We start from the raw sequence: 14,860 nt of genomic DNA, 5'->3' as shown, positions 1-14,860 counted from the left end.
AATTTTGCAATCACCATCTTGCCATGTGCATTATATGCCTATCAAGTGAAACTGGTTATTCCTTGGTAACTTGTGAAATGCCTGGGAGTTATCTGAGCCTAGGTGGACTCTGTGAATGGGGAGATATCTTGGCTGTTGCAGCTTAGGGATGCTGATAGATGCCAACCAAAGCATCAACATATGTGGGGACAAAATTGCACTCCTACCTTAAGAATGTGTGTTCTTGGGTTAGTGCTACAGCAATTGGAGTAATGCAGCAAAGCTCAAGTTGAACTTGGTCTGGGCACTGTGGCTACAACTCCCTTTGTGCCTCTATGAAACTCAAACTCCCTTTAAATCCTCGTCAGAGACAAGGGCTTGGGAGTCTCAGTCTAGACATCCGTGCCACATCAGCGTTAGAGTTGTTTTGGTGCCTGAGAGACAGGGGCACCTGTAAGGGTTAACTCGATCTGTAGAGCACTGCCTAATTTTTACAGATGGTGTGAGTGCAACAGTGAACTTCAGACTGGCTTGGCAGTGCACAGAGATAACTTTATATAATTCCCTGCAGATGTTGCTGCAGAATGGTTTTAATAATGAATTGTGAAGTCAAGCTAAGCTCCAGCATAGAGGGAGAACTCAAAATAGATGCAGTGTTTTGTTCTGTGTTTCAAAAGTAAGTTTTTTGTGATGCTCTGGGAAAGATGGCAGGGGATGGGACAAGGGATTGTTTGCAGAAAGCCAGGACTATAATGGTGCAAACTAAGACCAATCTGTCTAACTTGTCTGCAAACCATGAATACCTATAAACCTGAGGTGAGAGTGGGAAAGGGTGGTGGTACTGAATGGTAGCTGCCCTAATGTTTCCAATGAGGAGATGGTGCAGGTGCAGAGCAAGTACTTCATGATCAGCTGTATTAAAGCCTTTCTTCTGTCTTTCTGAGAAGCAAGCTTGAAATGGGGGAAGAGAATTTCAGAGTGGGGGGCTGGTTTTCCCTGAGCTTGGACAAAGGCTGTGATTTCTCAGTAGCTGCAGAGGTTTCTCATGAGTTCTGTGGTGATTAGGAGCTTTAGCCCAAGTCACGTTTAGGTGGATGGAGGCTCAGCTACCCTATGGCCCCAAGCAGAAGATCTAAACTTGGCTCTGAGGCTAGTGAACCAAACCAGAGGGAGCTGTATGATGAAATAGGCTAGCACGGGGTTGGTGTAAAGGAAGTGCGATCCAGCCCTCCAGAGATGGTTTTACCATGGTTTGAATTTGACCCAAATGTACATTTTTAAGTGTAGGCAAGGCCTTTTTGTGCTTGTGTTTAATTTCTTTCTGAGGAAGAGTTTACGTAAACTATTCCAGTCTAATTAATATCAGCTGGAAGCCAGCTTCTCACATTTTGTGCCTGATTATAAGTGTACGTTAAACTGTGTTTGCTACCCATGTCAATACGTTACTGAGAAATAAGGAGCAACCATGAAGGCGTGTTTTTGAAACGGTCTGGCAGATCCTGCATGTTCACTGCTGTGGGCTTCGTGGCAGGAGAATCCACCTCCTGCTGAGGGAGAATAACTAAATTTAAACTTTCCAACCATGAGCCTTCTGAAGCAAAGTTTCCAAACCTCTGCTGGGCCAGAAGATGGAAATCTATGTCTGAATTTGGAGAGTAAATAAATAGAGCTGCCTAGGAGCTGCCCAGGGGCATGTGAGGGGTTGTTGCTTGGGGTACATTGTCTTGCAGCCACATACCCCAGGGAGAAAATCAAGGGTTTGTAGCTACTGTTCTCTGGTAAAATCTTCCATGACAGGATTTGGAATGAACTTGGGTGACTTTTAGCACAAACACTTGAGCATTGTTTCAGCAGGGTGGTTTTTCTCCTACAGACAGTTGCATGTGGCATGGCAGCAGAGCCTTCCTTTCCTCCTCACTGGGCTGGGCTGTGGCATCCCAGCCGTGGGAGGGATGCGTGGCCACCTCACAGCTCACTAGTGTTGGTGCCCATCTCTTTACAGCCCAGACTGGTGCCTTTGCTCATCACAGGCTTCTGTGAAATTTGCTGTATTTATAACAGCCATCCAAGTCTGTAAACTGTTCTGAGGTGTGTGTACAGAAACAGCTGTTTTCCCAACTCCTTTTGGGGAAGCTAAGCTGGAAGGGTGGTGATGGACAACAGTTTGCATGGTCCTAACAAAGCAGCTTATGTTTTCTGGGGAAACTGGGGTAGCACAGAAAACAACAGAAGGGGTTTGCTTACCTGTTAGACTTTTTGTTTTCCTGTTGTCTTAACCCAGACGTTATCTGAATGGAGGAGACTCTAGTTGTGCTCATATCTGAGAGCAATAAGTTCTTGGGTGAGTCTGTGTCAAAACCATTGGAGGATTCAATAAATCAGTGTAACCAAGCAAGAAAAGAGGCAACGATAGTTACAGTTGGAATGCATTTAATCTGAAACTGGCATGCCTATAATTTTATTAATCCATCCATAGATATCACCTAAAGGTTATATCCATACATGTTGGTGAATACTTAACATTTTTGTAGATACTGATTGAAACTTGGATGTTCAGGTGGAAAGACAAATAACTGGTGCTTATGGCCTGAAGTCAGATTTCAGTGGGCTTTTCTCTCTTTATTTCTGTTTTGTGCAGTGCTTTCCAGCTTCCCAGGATATTGAATTCAGGTCATGTTTGTTAAACACCAGCTGTGGTTACAAGTGCTCTAGAAGCACTTTTGTATCCTGTTCTGAAATCTGTGCTTTTCTATGAATGTCTTTGCTGTTTCTCTCATTTGCCTTTTGTGGTACCTCATGCGAGGATTTGGGCAGCAGTTGTGCTGTTTCACATATGTGCATATGTATATATTTACACCTACAAAGTCTTTTGATACTGTGGGTGTACATGTAGGAACACTAGCTTGGAGAAACTGAGTTAGAGAACTCGAGCCAAAGTTGTCATGTATGGACTTGGAATTTCTTAAAATAAGTTGATAATTGCTTCATTGTACCCTTTTTCTAGCAAGCCTGCATGCTACCACTGGGAGAGGATCTGATAGAAATGGTATAATAGCACTAAACCCTTTCTTGTTCTAGGAAGCTGCAGAATGCCTCAAACATGCACCAGAGCTGCTGACTCTGCCATCTTCTCTGTAGAATTTTACTATTCTTGTTCCTCTAAATGCTGACTGAGAAACTTTTTTTGCTTCTTTTTGTAGGTTGGTGGTTTGTGAGTACAGCAGAGGAGCAGGGATGGGTCCCTGCTACATACCTGGAATCGCAAAATGGAACCAGAGATGACTCTGACATCAACACATCTAAATTTGGGGAAGGTATGGAAAGCTTTCTCTGACCAAGAGAAAATTAGTATTCACTTGCTTTATGCTTTTTTTCCCCCAAGTGAGGGCTTCTAATGGAAAGAAGATGCATGATAGAGCCACAGGCTGTTGAAAGGAGTGAGATTTAACTTTAAGGGTTGCTTGTCATTAATTTCCTTGAAATTAATATTTGAAACTAGTTTCACTGTTGTTTGCTATGGTCTGTGGTTGTGTGGAAAGGTAATTTTATTTGGTATGGTCTTGTTGTGTTAAAAGTGAGATGCCATTTGTCACATATACGTATTTAGCCACACTGGGGTTTTTTATTTGTTTTTTTACTAAAGATGCTTAATTCAGGTTCTAGAAATGGAATAGTTCAACATTGCATGTTCCTCAATTCCATTATGAAAGACTAACCACATCTTAATGGGCTTCTCGTGTAGCAACTGAGTACAAAGGACACTTTTATGATTTGCTCCATTCTGTTGCTAAATCTAGGTGCTCTTGACGTGACACTTATGTAAAATGCATATGGAAACTCAGCTGACCTTCCCTTAGCACGGGCAGGAGGCTTAGAGATGTGTTGGGGTGACCATCTGCCCATTAAAATAGCACACAGGCAAAACAGGACTTTTTGCTGGGCTCCAAGGGTGACATCTGCAGCTTATTGAAATCCTTGTCTCTGTAACTCATTTTCCCCTGCTCAAGTCTACCCATACATATCCTGGTTTAGAGACAGAGTGGCTGTAGACTGGTAGGCCAGGAACCAGTTTGGTATGATGCAACATCTTAGTGGATGCAAAAGCAGTGAGTAAAGTTTTCCTGTTATTAAAGAACAAAACTTTACTGCTCTGGTCTGCAAGCACTGACGCTTGTTTGTTGGTCTGTACCTTCCTCCCTTTTCCTGACTCTTAAATATGGTGCGTGCTTGACAGCCTTACTGCTTAAACTACTTTCATTTCTAGCTCTCCTCCTCTTTCACGTTGCCCTCTGGAGTGTGTTCCACACAGGGATGCTGCCACACAGCACTCTGTCCTGGGGAATGGAAAATCCATCAAATATGCCATATCTCCTTCCTCTCAGTCCCTTTTTAATCCATTACACTGCTCTCTTCAGCTGTGGTCAGCAGTCCTGCTCCCTGCCTTACTCTAAGTCCAGATATGCTGATAAACCTGAGACTGCCCTTCCCTTTCTGCTCAGTTCCATCTCAGTGACAGATCTAATTGCATAACTTCTGCAGTTGCTTTGATGTACCCCAGCTTTTGCTTGCTTTTTAGTAACTGTGGTTTCTGTTATTAACCATCTAAGCTGAGGCTTCCTACATTCTTTATTTCTTCCCCTCTAGTTTGTCTTTACTTGGGCTATTCTTCTCCATATAATTATTTCATAAGAAAGGAAATAATTACTTGGATTCACTGTCTTTAAAAAGGTGTTTCAAAGTGACTGTGCTTAGACAGAAAACTTGCCAGCTCTCTCCAAATGGGCAGGAGAAATGGGGTCTGATGTGACTGAGGAGGAAGGCACTTTTAGTGGATTAAGTGCTTTAGCCCCGGAATTGTAGAGCTTATACAAGTTTCAGAGTGACTCCAACAGACAGTGACTTCCTGCAACTGTGCATGCTCTGCTCCCACAGCTTTGAAAGAGCAGAAACACTCATATGGGGAGCTTTGTGTATCAGCCCCTTGTCCCACCCCATTTGAATAGGCCTGGAACAAGTCCACTAGCCAGCCAAACCCAGAAGTCTGCTCTGCTGTGGCAGGCCCAGTAAAGATAGGGGGGTGATGAACACTTCTTACTAATAATTCTGCCTCTCTATAGCAGTAATATTTGCCATGTGTCTCTTTAAATAGTCTGTTCCCTGAGAAAGACGAAAGTGTTTCCTCCCTGCACCTAACTTGCACAACATTTTTGTCTGGATGAAGGCAGGCAGCTGATTGTTATCTGGCCTGTGTTTAGACCAACACATCTTGCAAGGCTTGGAAAACAATAAGAAAGCAATCTAAAGAAACATTTAATGGCTACAGGAGCTGATAAAGTATAAGTGTTAAAATAATGTCTGGAAAGGTGTAGACACTTGTTAATAAGCAGCCTTTCTGATGACTGTGGCTTGACCAACCAAGTCCAAGTCTGGGCAAAATGGCAAAATTCAGAATTTTTAAGGAGGAAAAAACCCTGGCTCGTACAACAGCATCATTGTGGTATAAAAGTGCTATCACTGGGGGTGGCCATAGGTTGCAAGGACACAGTGTGGTGGATCAGTGTGACCCACTGTTTTCAAGGAGTGTTCCTGGATGGCTAAATCCTCCAAACTCCCAGTCTGAGAAGGAGCTGTACTGACACCTTAAGCCAGTTTCTATGCATTTTGCACCCCTCCATCCTGCAAGCCTTTACGTTCAGAATTTCATTTCCTCCCTTCTTGTATAGAAACCTCCTAATACAAGCAGCCTTATTGCAGTTTAACTTCTCTCTCTGCTATAATCTGTGTGTCTAGCGAGGTGTCCTGTGTTGTCTCTTGTGTAGCATGTGTAACTGGCAGTCTAATGTCCTTTTTATCTGGGGAAAGTCACCAGGTTAAATCTGCTCACCTTTTGTCCCTCCACAGGCTTCCAAGAGGATCACTGATTTCCGTGAGCCAAAACCACAGCTATTTATTATCTTGAGATTCGGCTGAAAATTTGTGGGGGTTTTTTGGCCAGTGTGAGATCAAAGGGGAAGTACAGAGTACCACAGACTAGATAATGTACCTGTTCAACACCACTCACCACACCTCCATTTAGAGTGGTGTGGGAAGGTTTGGGTCTTACAGCAAAGGAGAAATTGAGGAGAGTGAGCTGGATGTAAAAGTCTGGCCTAAGATCCTACAAAGGACAAAAAGTGAAAAGCCACTCTTTGGTGAAGTTATTTTTTTTCTTGTCCAGCTAATGATTTCCCAATCAAATAGTTTTGCTGTGCCTGTTGTCTGCTGAACACAGTTCTAGAAGACAACAGTATCCACTCCATTGTAAGGGTATAATCTCTAAATAAGTGCACATATGCAGAATTGAATTATTATTAATGATGTGATACCAAAGTTTATGAACAGCTTCCCAGCAGCACTGGTAAAATGATAGTGTTGTCACTTCAGCTATTGGTACCTTGCAGTATGTCGTATTGCTTTGCAGCAGCACCAAGCACCCTTGCAGTAGTTGCCAAATTGGGATGGAAGGCCTTGAATGGAAAAAATATAAGTGTCTGTCTGTGTTTCTGTACCAGTCTAATGGTTCCAGTGTCTTTCACACCTGTACAGGCAGAAGAAAAATCTGAGTAGAGATCTAAGTATGTGGTCCAGAAAACAAGTGATGTCCTCTGTGCACAGCTGCTCTCACAGTGCCATTTCCATAAGTGTCTTGCCTTTGTTTATACTTTAAGCATAAGTTATTGTTTGAGTATGTAACTAACACTCAGTCCTGGCTTGTTAGCTTCTTGAGCCTGCTCAATAATTGCAAGGTTAGTTTTTTTACCTTATATCATAATCTATATATTAGAAGTTTTGATTTTGAGAACCAGCTGTGGCAATGAATGCAAGTCATGTCTTGCAAGCACATCAGGTACTTTTCACTTGGGTTCAGTTCCTGAGTGCTGCTGTTATGAGGGAACTTACATAAGAGTTTGTGGGTTTGTTTATAATGTGATAATTTTTCTTAGAGAGGTTTAGAACCCTGTTGGGTTTGATGTTATATGCAATAGACTGAATTCCCCAAAGATCACACAGCTGAATTAGGAGATGCAACAGCAGTGATGATGTGTCCTGCCACTGCACTCTCCATGGACAAGTTGTCATTAGTTGTGCAGCTTATTTTTGGAGTGTGTATATGTTTTTGAGTTTTTTATTATAATTACTATTTTTTAAGAAAAGCCAGTAGCAAGAGTGGCAATCTGTGACAGTTCTGGATGGCTTGCATCACTCAAGCTCAAGAAGTTAACTTGTTCCACTGTACTGTATAAACCAAAACAAAACATCCTGCATCCCACTTTACCCATTCCCACTAACAAGACCAATGCTTGTAAATACCATGTTTTGTTTTTATTCCTCACCCTCCCATCATTTTTTTTCTTTTTTTTTTCCTTTGTTTTGTTTCCATCCACGTTCCAAACTAGTTTCTAAGCGACGCAAGGCTCACCTGAGGCGCCTGGACCGGCGATGGACGCTGGGCGGGATAGTCAACAGGCAGCAGAGTCGAGGTGAATTCATAGCTTCCTCTGGTACCAGCCACTCAGGGGGCACCAAAACCCACACTGCAGCTTCAGCTGTTGTGTGTTGGGACCTGCATCCTTGACACTTTGGCAGTGAGGGGCCAGAGCTCCAGAGTTCAGATATGGATTTCGTACATGACAGCTTGAGGGTGTCTTGGGGCTGGGATTAGGCACCCCAGGAGCTGGAGGCTGGTAACCAAGGGTAGCTCTGCAGTCTGACTCTTGGTGCTATTGGGAAAGCTCACATCTGCTGTGTTTTAACATGGGCATGTTTGTGCTCAGTCTTTCCTGCCTCAGTAAGGACAAGTGATACTTTCAGGGCTATTAAAATAAGTTGAATGCCAAAAAGCCATGGTCAAAGATGAGCACACTGGAAGAGTGTGTGATGTGGAAAGATGAAAATTATTCCAGTTGCAATCCCCTCGCTTCCTTGCAAGCAGTACTTGATACTAAAGAGAGACTTGAGAACTTTTGGGAGTTCTTGACATCATACCTAGGTGTTTAAAATGCCACCAGTAGCAGCATTTTAGTTGGTTTGGTTTGTGTTCTTTTAGCTTTTGGTGGTCTGACAGTGAGTATGGTAGGGAAGGGGGAACACTTCGTGTTTGGGTGAAGCTGTGTTTGGGTGAACTTTGAGGAGTCTCCTAAACTGATTATTTTTTAAGAGCAGGTGAATGAATTATCTTTCCTAGAGCAGAGGTATGCCTGTCTATCTCCTGTTCCACCTGCAAAATCATCCAGATGTGTTTGTTGCACTTAAAAAAGGAAAGGAGGGACAAAGCACCATTTGTACCCCTGTAACTTTCAGACAACCTTACTGAGGGAATGGATCCAAGCGCAAGAGACGATTGTCAGTTGATGGAAAGGTGCCTTTCCCTATTAAGGAGATAATGTATTTTTTAAGTGGCAAATTTACATTCCAGATTTGATGATGGTACTTTGTGCAGACACCTGTGTCTCAAGCACTCCCAGCTTTAAAGGTGACCCTTTAACTTTATTTCAAATTATAATTGAGGAAACAAAAGCAAACAAGAGCCATGCTCTTCCTTCCAGAGCTTGACTCTGCAGCAGCTGGAACTACCTTCAGAAGACAATGTCTTGCTTCTCAGCCACCAGGTGCACTCTGAAGGCACCAAAATCCTCTCGTAAGCACACATAGCATCTTGGGGAAAAAAAAAAAGTTGCTTATTTCTGTGCCCCAGCAGTTTGGGAGCTGCTTATTTTGCTTTGTCAAACTCTGCCAGATGCTTCCTGGCAATTTAACTGGGAGGATTTATAGGAATCAGTTTTCTAAACAATTTATTTACTGGTGAAAACAAATGCATTCTTTCATACTCATACAATATTGCAAACAAAGTTCCATAAAATATTAAGACTGTGTAGCCAGTCCCTTAGCAGTCAGCTGGTAAGACTTGAGGATCTAAGTTGCATTCTCAAGTTTTTCCTCTTGTGTTCTGGTGCCCACCACCTGTATGCATCTTCTCCAGACCTGCCCTCTGACCAGTGTCAGTGTCCTCCCTGGCAGTCTTCCCCAGTACAGGCTCCCCTAATCTCTTCCATCCTTGCCTTTTTCTTGCTTTGTTACAGTTTCTTTCCTATTAGGCCCAAGCAGGGCTTTTGAGGGTATTGGAGAATATGTGCTTTATCTCAAACTGAATCTTGGCACTTGGACTTGGCACAAACTTCAGCAATCTATGATTCTATCCAAGGCTTGGGGCACCCTCTGTGATTGAGCCGCTTCTATGAGGTCTCTCCAATGTATTTCAGCCACAGCTAGCCAGGCTGGCTAAAAATAAGCTGTTTAATGTCATCAGAAATGATAGGTTAGGGAACGCTTACAAGAGCAGGCTTATTGGAAGTAAAGAAAGTGACTTGAATAAATGGGCACAAGTTGGAGACAGTGGCTTCATGATCTGGCAGAGCTGCAGCCTGTACAGACATGTACGCCTTCCAAACTGCAGTTGTTGAAAGTATGAGTCTCTCTGGGTGTCCAGCCTGCTGTTTTCTAACAGAGCACAGTTTATATGAGGTCAGGAGAGATTTTCTCCCATCTTCCCATCCCAGCCCAGAAGACTTCTAACAAGGCCAAATTTGGGTGGGTTTGCACTGAAATGACAGAATGCATGAAGTGTACATATGCACCCCCCTGCCAACCTTCAAGTCCTTGCTCCAAAGCACAGAAGAACTCAAGTTTATCAAACAGGAGGTTGCCAGAATTGTTGAACACAAGCAGAACAGCTTCCCCTTCCCCATTTGGCCTCTTCCTTGGAAACAAACTCAATTAAACATTTTGGCTGAAATTCTTCCCACCCAGCAATATTCTGCTTGAAATAGTCCTTGCTGCTGGGAGGGTTAGCTCCAGGAGTTCACTGGAGTTTAAAAGCAAGCTGTAAAAGATGCCTCCCTTTGTATTTATGCTTGGGTACCACTAATAAGCATTTTTATCAGTTTGGCCTGTGAATCACTTTAAGGCCAGAATCAAAGGAATTAAGCATCGTTTCTGAGGAGCAGAATTTTCTAAATTACTTGAATATTAAAAACACTGAGAAAGCCTGAGTGCAGAAGGGAAGAGTGTTTGCTTCCCTGCCTGATGAGGGAGAATTATTAGGGGTAGCATATGGCTTATTTATTTCTACCCTTTCCAAAGCCATTTGAAGAGGCTAGGCATCTCTGACCTCCAGATATTTGGAAGCAATGTTACTGGGTCTGTGAATAAGAAACATGAAAGACAAATTGTTGAATATCATGATAATGCTTCTTTTCAAAACCTGAAAAGAAAATCTGCAAAGAGAACAGCTGTAGTCTGTTTCTACAAAGAGAAACAGATGACTTTTGTTGCTGAACTTTTCTCTTTAAAATGTTCTGTGGTATGCCCAGATCTAAGAGATTACATTAGTTTGTGTTTCTTATGTAGCTGCAAAGCTTGTGGATTTTTTTAATGTTAAATGTGGTACATTTTCTAAACTTTTTTTCTATACATTCTGAAACTCCAGTAATACAAATATGGGTTGTGAGAAGTCTGAAAGCTTGTAGTTTTCCTCAGACTTGACACTCGTTAGACCTGCAAGCTGCAGAGTTCTTGTTTTGTACAGGGTTAAACAGTAATTCTACACATGCTTTTATTTGGAACTTCCCCTAGAAGGGAATTTAGGATTATTTACAGGCTAATTTAATGAAAAGTCATTTGTGCTTTTACAGTTTGATTGGTAAAATTGGGACTTTACATGCCTGTCTTCTATGCCAGATATCTGACCTAAGTTATTGCTGCTTTGGTTTTGTGCGCAGTGCTTTCAACTGGAGCTGTTACAATGCAGGAAAGCACTTTAAAGTTATTCATACCAACAATATAGTGACATATGGGCTGAATTTCTGCCAAATGAGCCAATTATTTAGGAGTAGCTCCTAGCACAAGGAATAAGCTGTTCATTGAAAGAGTTAAAGTTAGAACTTCCCACTGCTTGCCTACCTTAGGGAGAGAGGGAGCTTGATGGGGAAAGGTAGGCAGTGTGTAGAGGAAAGGCAGCTGTGTAACCCAGTGGTCTTGATACTTGAACCTCATCCTGAGTTGGTCTTAATACTGGAACCCCATGTCCTAGCCCAGGTGGGTGATTCTGCAGCCAGTTTTATAGCTGTGGAAAGAGCACTTCATCAGTACTGGCAATCCAGCCTGGCTGATGTGCTTGTGCACTCTTACCCTTTCCTGCATCTCACCAGAGCTGCTCTGCCCTCTTTGACAGCCCCTTCCATGGGACTTCTCCCTTTGTTTTTTTCCCTGGTTGTGCTTGATTGTGATGAAATGTTTGTCAGTCACAGCAGAAGGCTGTGAGTGACACTGCTGTGCTAAATCAAACCAGCACAGAGCAGCTTCAGACTTAGTTTGTTCTCTCCTTGGGTTGGATTTCTTTTTCTTTCTTTATATATATATATATATATTTTTTTTTACTCTGTTCTCCAAGGAAAGTAGTAAATGGTTATTGCTCCTTGCTTGGTTGAAGTAAGAGCATGTGTAATACAAAGTTGTTCAGAAGAAATGTCATTATTGTTCTTTTCTATCTCTTGGCATAAGGTTTTCCGTAATTTGAAACAAAAATGGCAGGGAGGGGAAGAGGGACAAAGGCTGAAGAGCTTCTGTCTGTAGATGAACACATTTGATAACTGTGGACAGTCATTCTCTCTGCATATTTAGGCAAGTAAAACAAAGTCCATGTTGAATTAATGCATTGCTTTCTGGAACAGCGAGACTTTTTCCAGAAGCAGGTCTGACAAAGGGGGGGTAGAGCGGAGGAGTGGGGGAGGGCAAACACAGACTGCTGACAGAGGGGAAAGTATTTTGAAAGAAAATTCTTCTGTGGTTTGGAAGATGTCGGTTTGGGGCTGTTGCATTTTGCTGAGAAATCATTAATTGGCTAATTTCTAGCCCAGATCCCCCCTATCCCTGCCCCTACCAGCATATCAAACCAGGACGGGGTCACAGAAAGTTGGGGGCATGTGCAAGCACCAGCTGAGCAAAGGACATGACTCCCTTATTTGGTTGGTTCCTGAAGTGCTGCTGATAACTTCCATGCTTATTAATGGACGCAGAAAAGACAAAGCTTACAAAATAGAGGTGAAGGAGAGGAATGCGAAATGGGGCACTCAGCTTGGAAGCAGAAATGTCTGAGCACTGGCCATTTGCCTGGGAAAGATGAGACTGATTGTGCAGGGCTGGAAACGTGCATTGGTATTTTAGCTGCTTAAAGGCACGGCTCCTGTCCCAAATAGTTTACAGCCTAAACAAAGAGAAGGAGATCCATGCATCAAAAGAATGTGGACAAGTGGCAATTTGGCATGAATCTTACTGCAACCAAAGGGGTTTCCAGAGTGTAAAATGATCCTTATTCAGTATTTTTAAAAGCTTTTAGAGGAGGACTAAAACTAAGCTAGTTTGGTAAGGCAGGAAATTGGAGTAGGTAAGGCTTATTTTAGGAAGGATTTGAGAGCTTCAGGTCATTTGATACCATTGAGGAAGGAGCCTGCTCAGATTGATGAAGCATCATATGAAAGGCATGAGGGTGAGTGGGAAAAGATCACAGAATCTGAAGGAGTGGGAAATCCACATGAACATGTGGATGTGTGTAGTAGGGCATTAAAGCAAGGCACAGCTCACAGGCTTGAAAATTCAAGATGGAACAGCTGAGTCGGGAATGCTCTTGGTAGGAGTCTGGTTGAAATGCCAGAGTACCGCTGTGCCAAGAGCCTTCTGCAGGAGCAGTGTGTGCTGAAAGGCTGGGAAGGGAGCAAAGCAGGCAGGAGGTGGTGGTAGTGGCTGTGCAGGAGTCACTGAAGGGCCAGTGAGGAGGAGCAATGAAAACATTGGGGCAAGTCTGTTGCCTTGGTTGGTGATAGACTAGGAGGAATCTGAAATAATCAGTGCCAAGGGAATTGGGAAGATGGAATAAGGAAGATTTGGAAAGGGCTACTGAAGCTCTGTGTTACAACTCAAGCTGTAAAACCATAGGTCTGCTTTCCTTGACCTGACATTAAGTATAAATCCAGACAGCCAGAGGAGGGAGTTGCCATTTCAAGGTGCCTCATAACTTCAGTGTGGAGTGTGTGTGTGTGCACAGTCACACATGCAAAATATGGAATTCTGGTTTGACAGATGAGATTGAAGGAGCCTCACAGGCTGTCAAGTTCAGTGTCTTGCTTTGTCAGCCAAGTAGGTACAATTTCTTCAGGAGGGAACGGAGCTTCATCTTAGCTGTCCTGAGGTTTTTCCTGTGGGAGAGATGTCCTAACAAGACACCTGATTTGGAAAAAGTCATAACCAATGCTTAAAAATTCTTCTGAGGTTCCCCTTTTCTACTTGACAGAAATACATGAGGTAAAACAAAAGAAAATTTATTTGGAAGTAGGTTGTTTAAAGGGAATGTGTTGGAAGGTACCCAATTTCTCACTATGTACAAGCTGCAATCCTATACAAAAGGAAAAAACACAAAGCACAGTTGTCAAGGTGTGCAATTATCCAAAAATAGCTGTCATTGACATGAAGTCCTCCTAAATTTTAAGAAATCAAATCTTAAAAAAATCATCCCTCATTTTTCTGCAGCCAGTATGTTGTATTATAGCCAGTGAATTGGCTGGGCAGAACAGAAGAAATATTTCACTCCTCATTACACTGTGACTGCAGAGGTGACCTGTTGTTACTCAATGAGCATTGCCCAGGTGGCTGCAGGTCATCTTGCTCTGCTGTAAATCATGTGGTGGTTTAATGGCTGTATTATAAATTCTTTTTATGTGAAAAGTTGTCCTTCATTAAGCTGTATGTTAAAATGGGTGGGACAAGAAACATGGGTGTGCTTAAACTATCCTAGCCAGGTTTTCAATCAAGTTTTGTATGGGTTGCCTTGACTGCTCTGAATTCAAAAACTGGTTTTAAAGTGGCTTTTTAGTTTTAGAGCTATTACTGTTTATGCATAGAAAAGGCCTCAGCTTGGCAAAACACTGTGGTGTTGCTGGAGGAACACAAAAGGCTTGTGTTTTTGTGTTGGTGGGTTTTTTTGTTTTCTTTCCTTTTTGCTTCTTTTGTCCTCTTCTAGTGGTTACAGAAGGACATTAGATGTTACTGTGAAAAAGTGATCCATAACACTCAAATACCAGTGATTTCCTTGTACGAGGTGTGTTGGGTGCAGCTGTATAGACCAGTAATGTATGTGGCTGTGATGCAGGGCACTGTACAGCAACTGAACCTTTGTCCTGTATATGTGCACACCTTCCAGCTGGACAGCCGTACTCCTGCTACGTTTTCTGGGGGAAAAATCTTTGTGGCTAGAAAAAGCCCTCTCTGTAGTATTGTGGGCTGTTCCAAGGGCATAGGTACTGTTCTCTGCTGTCCATGCTGTTTTCCCAGTGATCCACCAAGATCTGTCCCTATATTTTGGTCCCAGTTCTCTACTGTATATGTTCAGGAGATTTTAGGTAGAACCAAAGCAAAATAGAAGCCTGCCTTCTTTTGGGTGGAGGAAAGGGAAGAGGAGATAGATAGATAGATAGGGAATTGAGGCTTTGGAGTAAGTAGTGGACTGAGCGCTGGGTTGCCACAGTGTCTGGGAGAGCTGGGCAGAGCACAGCTACAGCAGCAAGGTATGAGCTGAGTGGTTGAAATAGTGCAAAAATTCTGGTTGTGCATATTTTAAATAGTGTCTGTGATGGGGAGGAGAGAGAGTGACACATACTAATCCTTTCCTTCCAACCAAAGTAGGTTGTAGTTGGATAATGCATGATGTGACAGATGTGTATCGTAGCTCTTTGCCAAACGGGCTTTGCTGCTTCATGTGTGCCGTGTTCGGATTTACTAGAGCAGCTCAAAA

General features: G+C 42.8%; 1 protein-coding gene across 8 annotated transcripts in view; it reads left to right on the top strand.

Annotated features, from left to right (window-relative positions):
• The window catches only part of SH3PXD2A (SH3 and PX domains 2A), a 247,803-nt gene that overhangs the window by 206,488 nt on the left and 26,455 nt on the right, over nucleotides 1-14,860 (top strand). For 7 of the 8 annotated variants that reach the window (XM_088059689.1, XM_088059688.1, XM_088059687.1 and 4 more), the window contains 2 exons: nucleotides 3,180-3,293; nucleotides 7,416-7,499. In XM_088059689.1, the coding sequence (XP_087915815.1) occupies nucleotides 3,180-3,293; nucleotides 7,416-7,499 (198 nt within the window). The remainder of the gene's footprint in view (nucleotides 1-3,179; nucleotides 3,294-7,415; nucleotides 7,500-14,860) is intronic. The other variant, XM_088059690.1, reaches the window with a different exon arrangement.

Source organism: Pseudopodoces humilis, chromosome 9 (genome assembly GCF_049639895.1).
Source record: "Pseudopodoces humilis isolate 2021_Gansu_Grassland_sample_001 chromosome 9, ASM4963989v1, whole genome shotgun sequence".
NCBI lineage: Eukaryota > Metazoa > Chordata > Aves > Passeriformes > Paridae > Pseudopodoces > Pseudopodoces humilis.
This window is presented reverse-complemented; position numbering and strand designations above follow the sequence as displayed.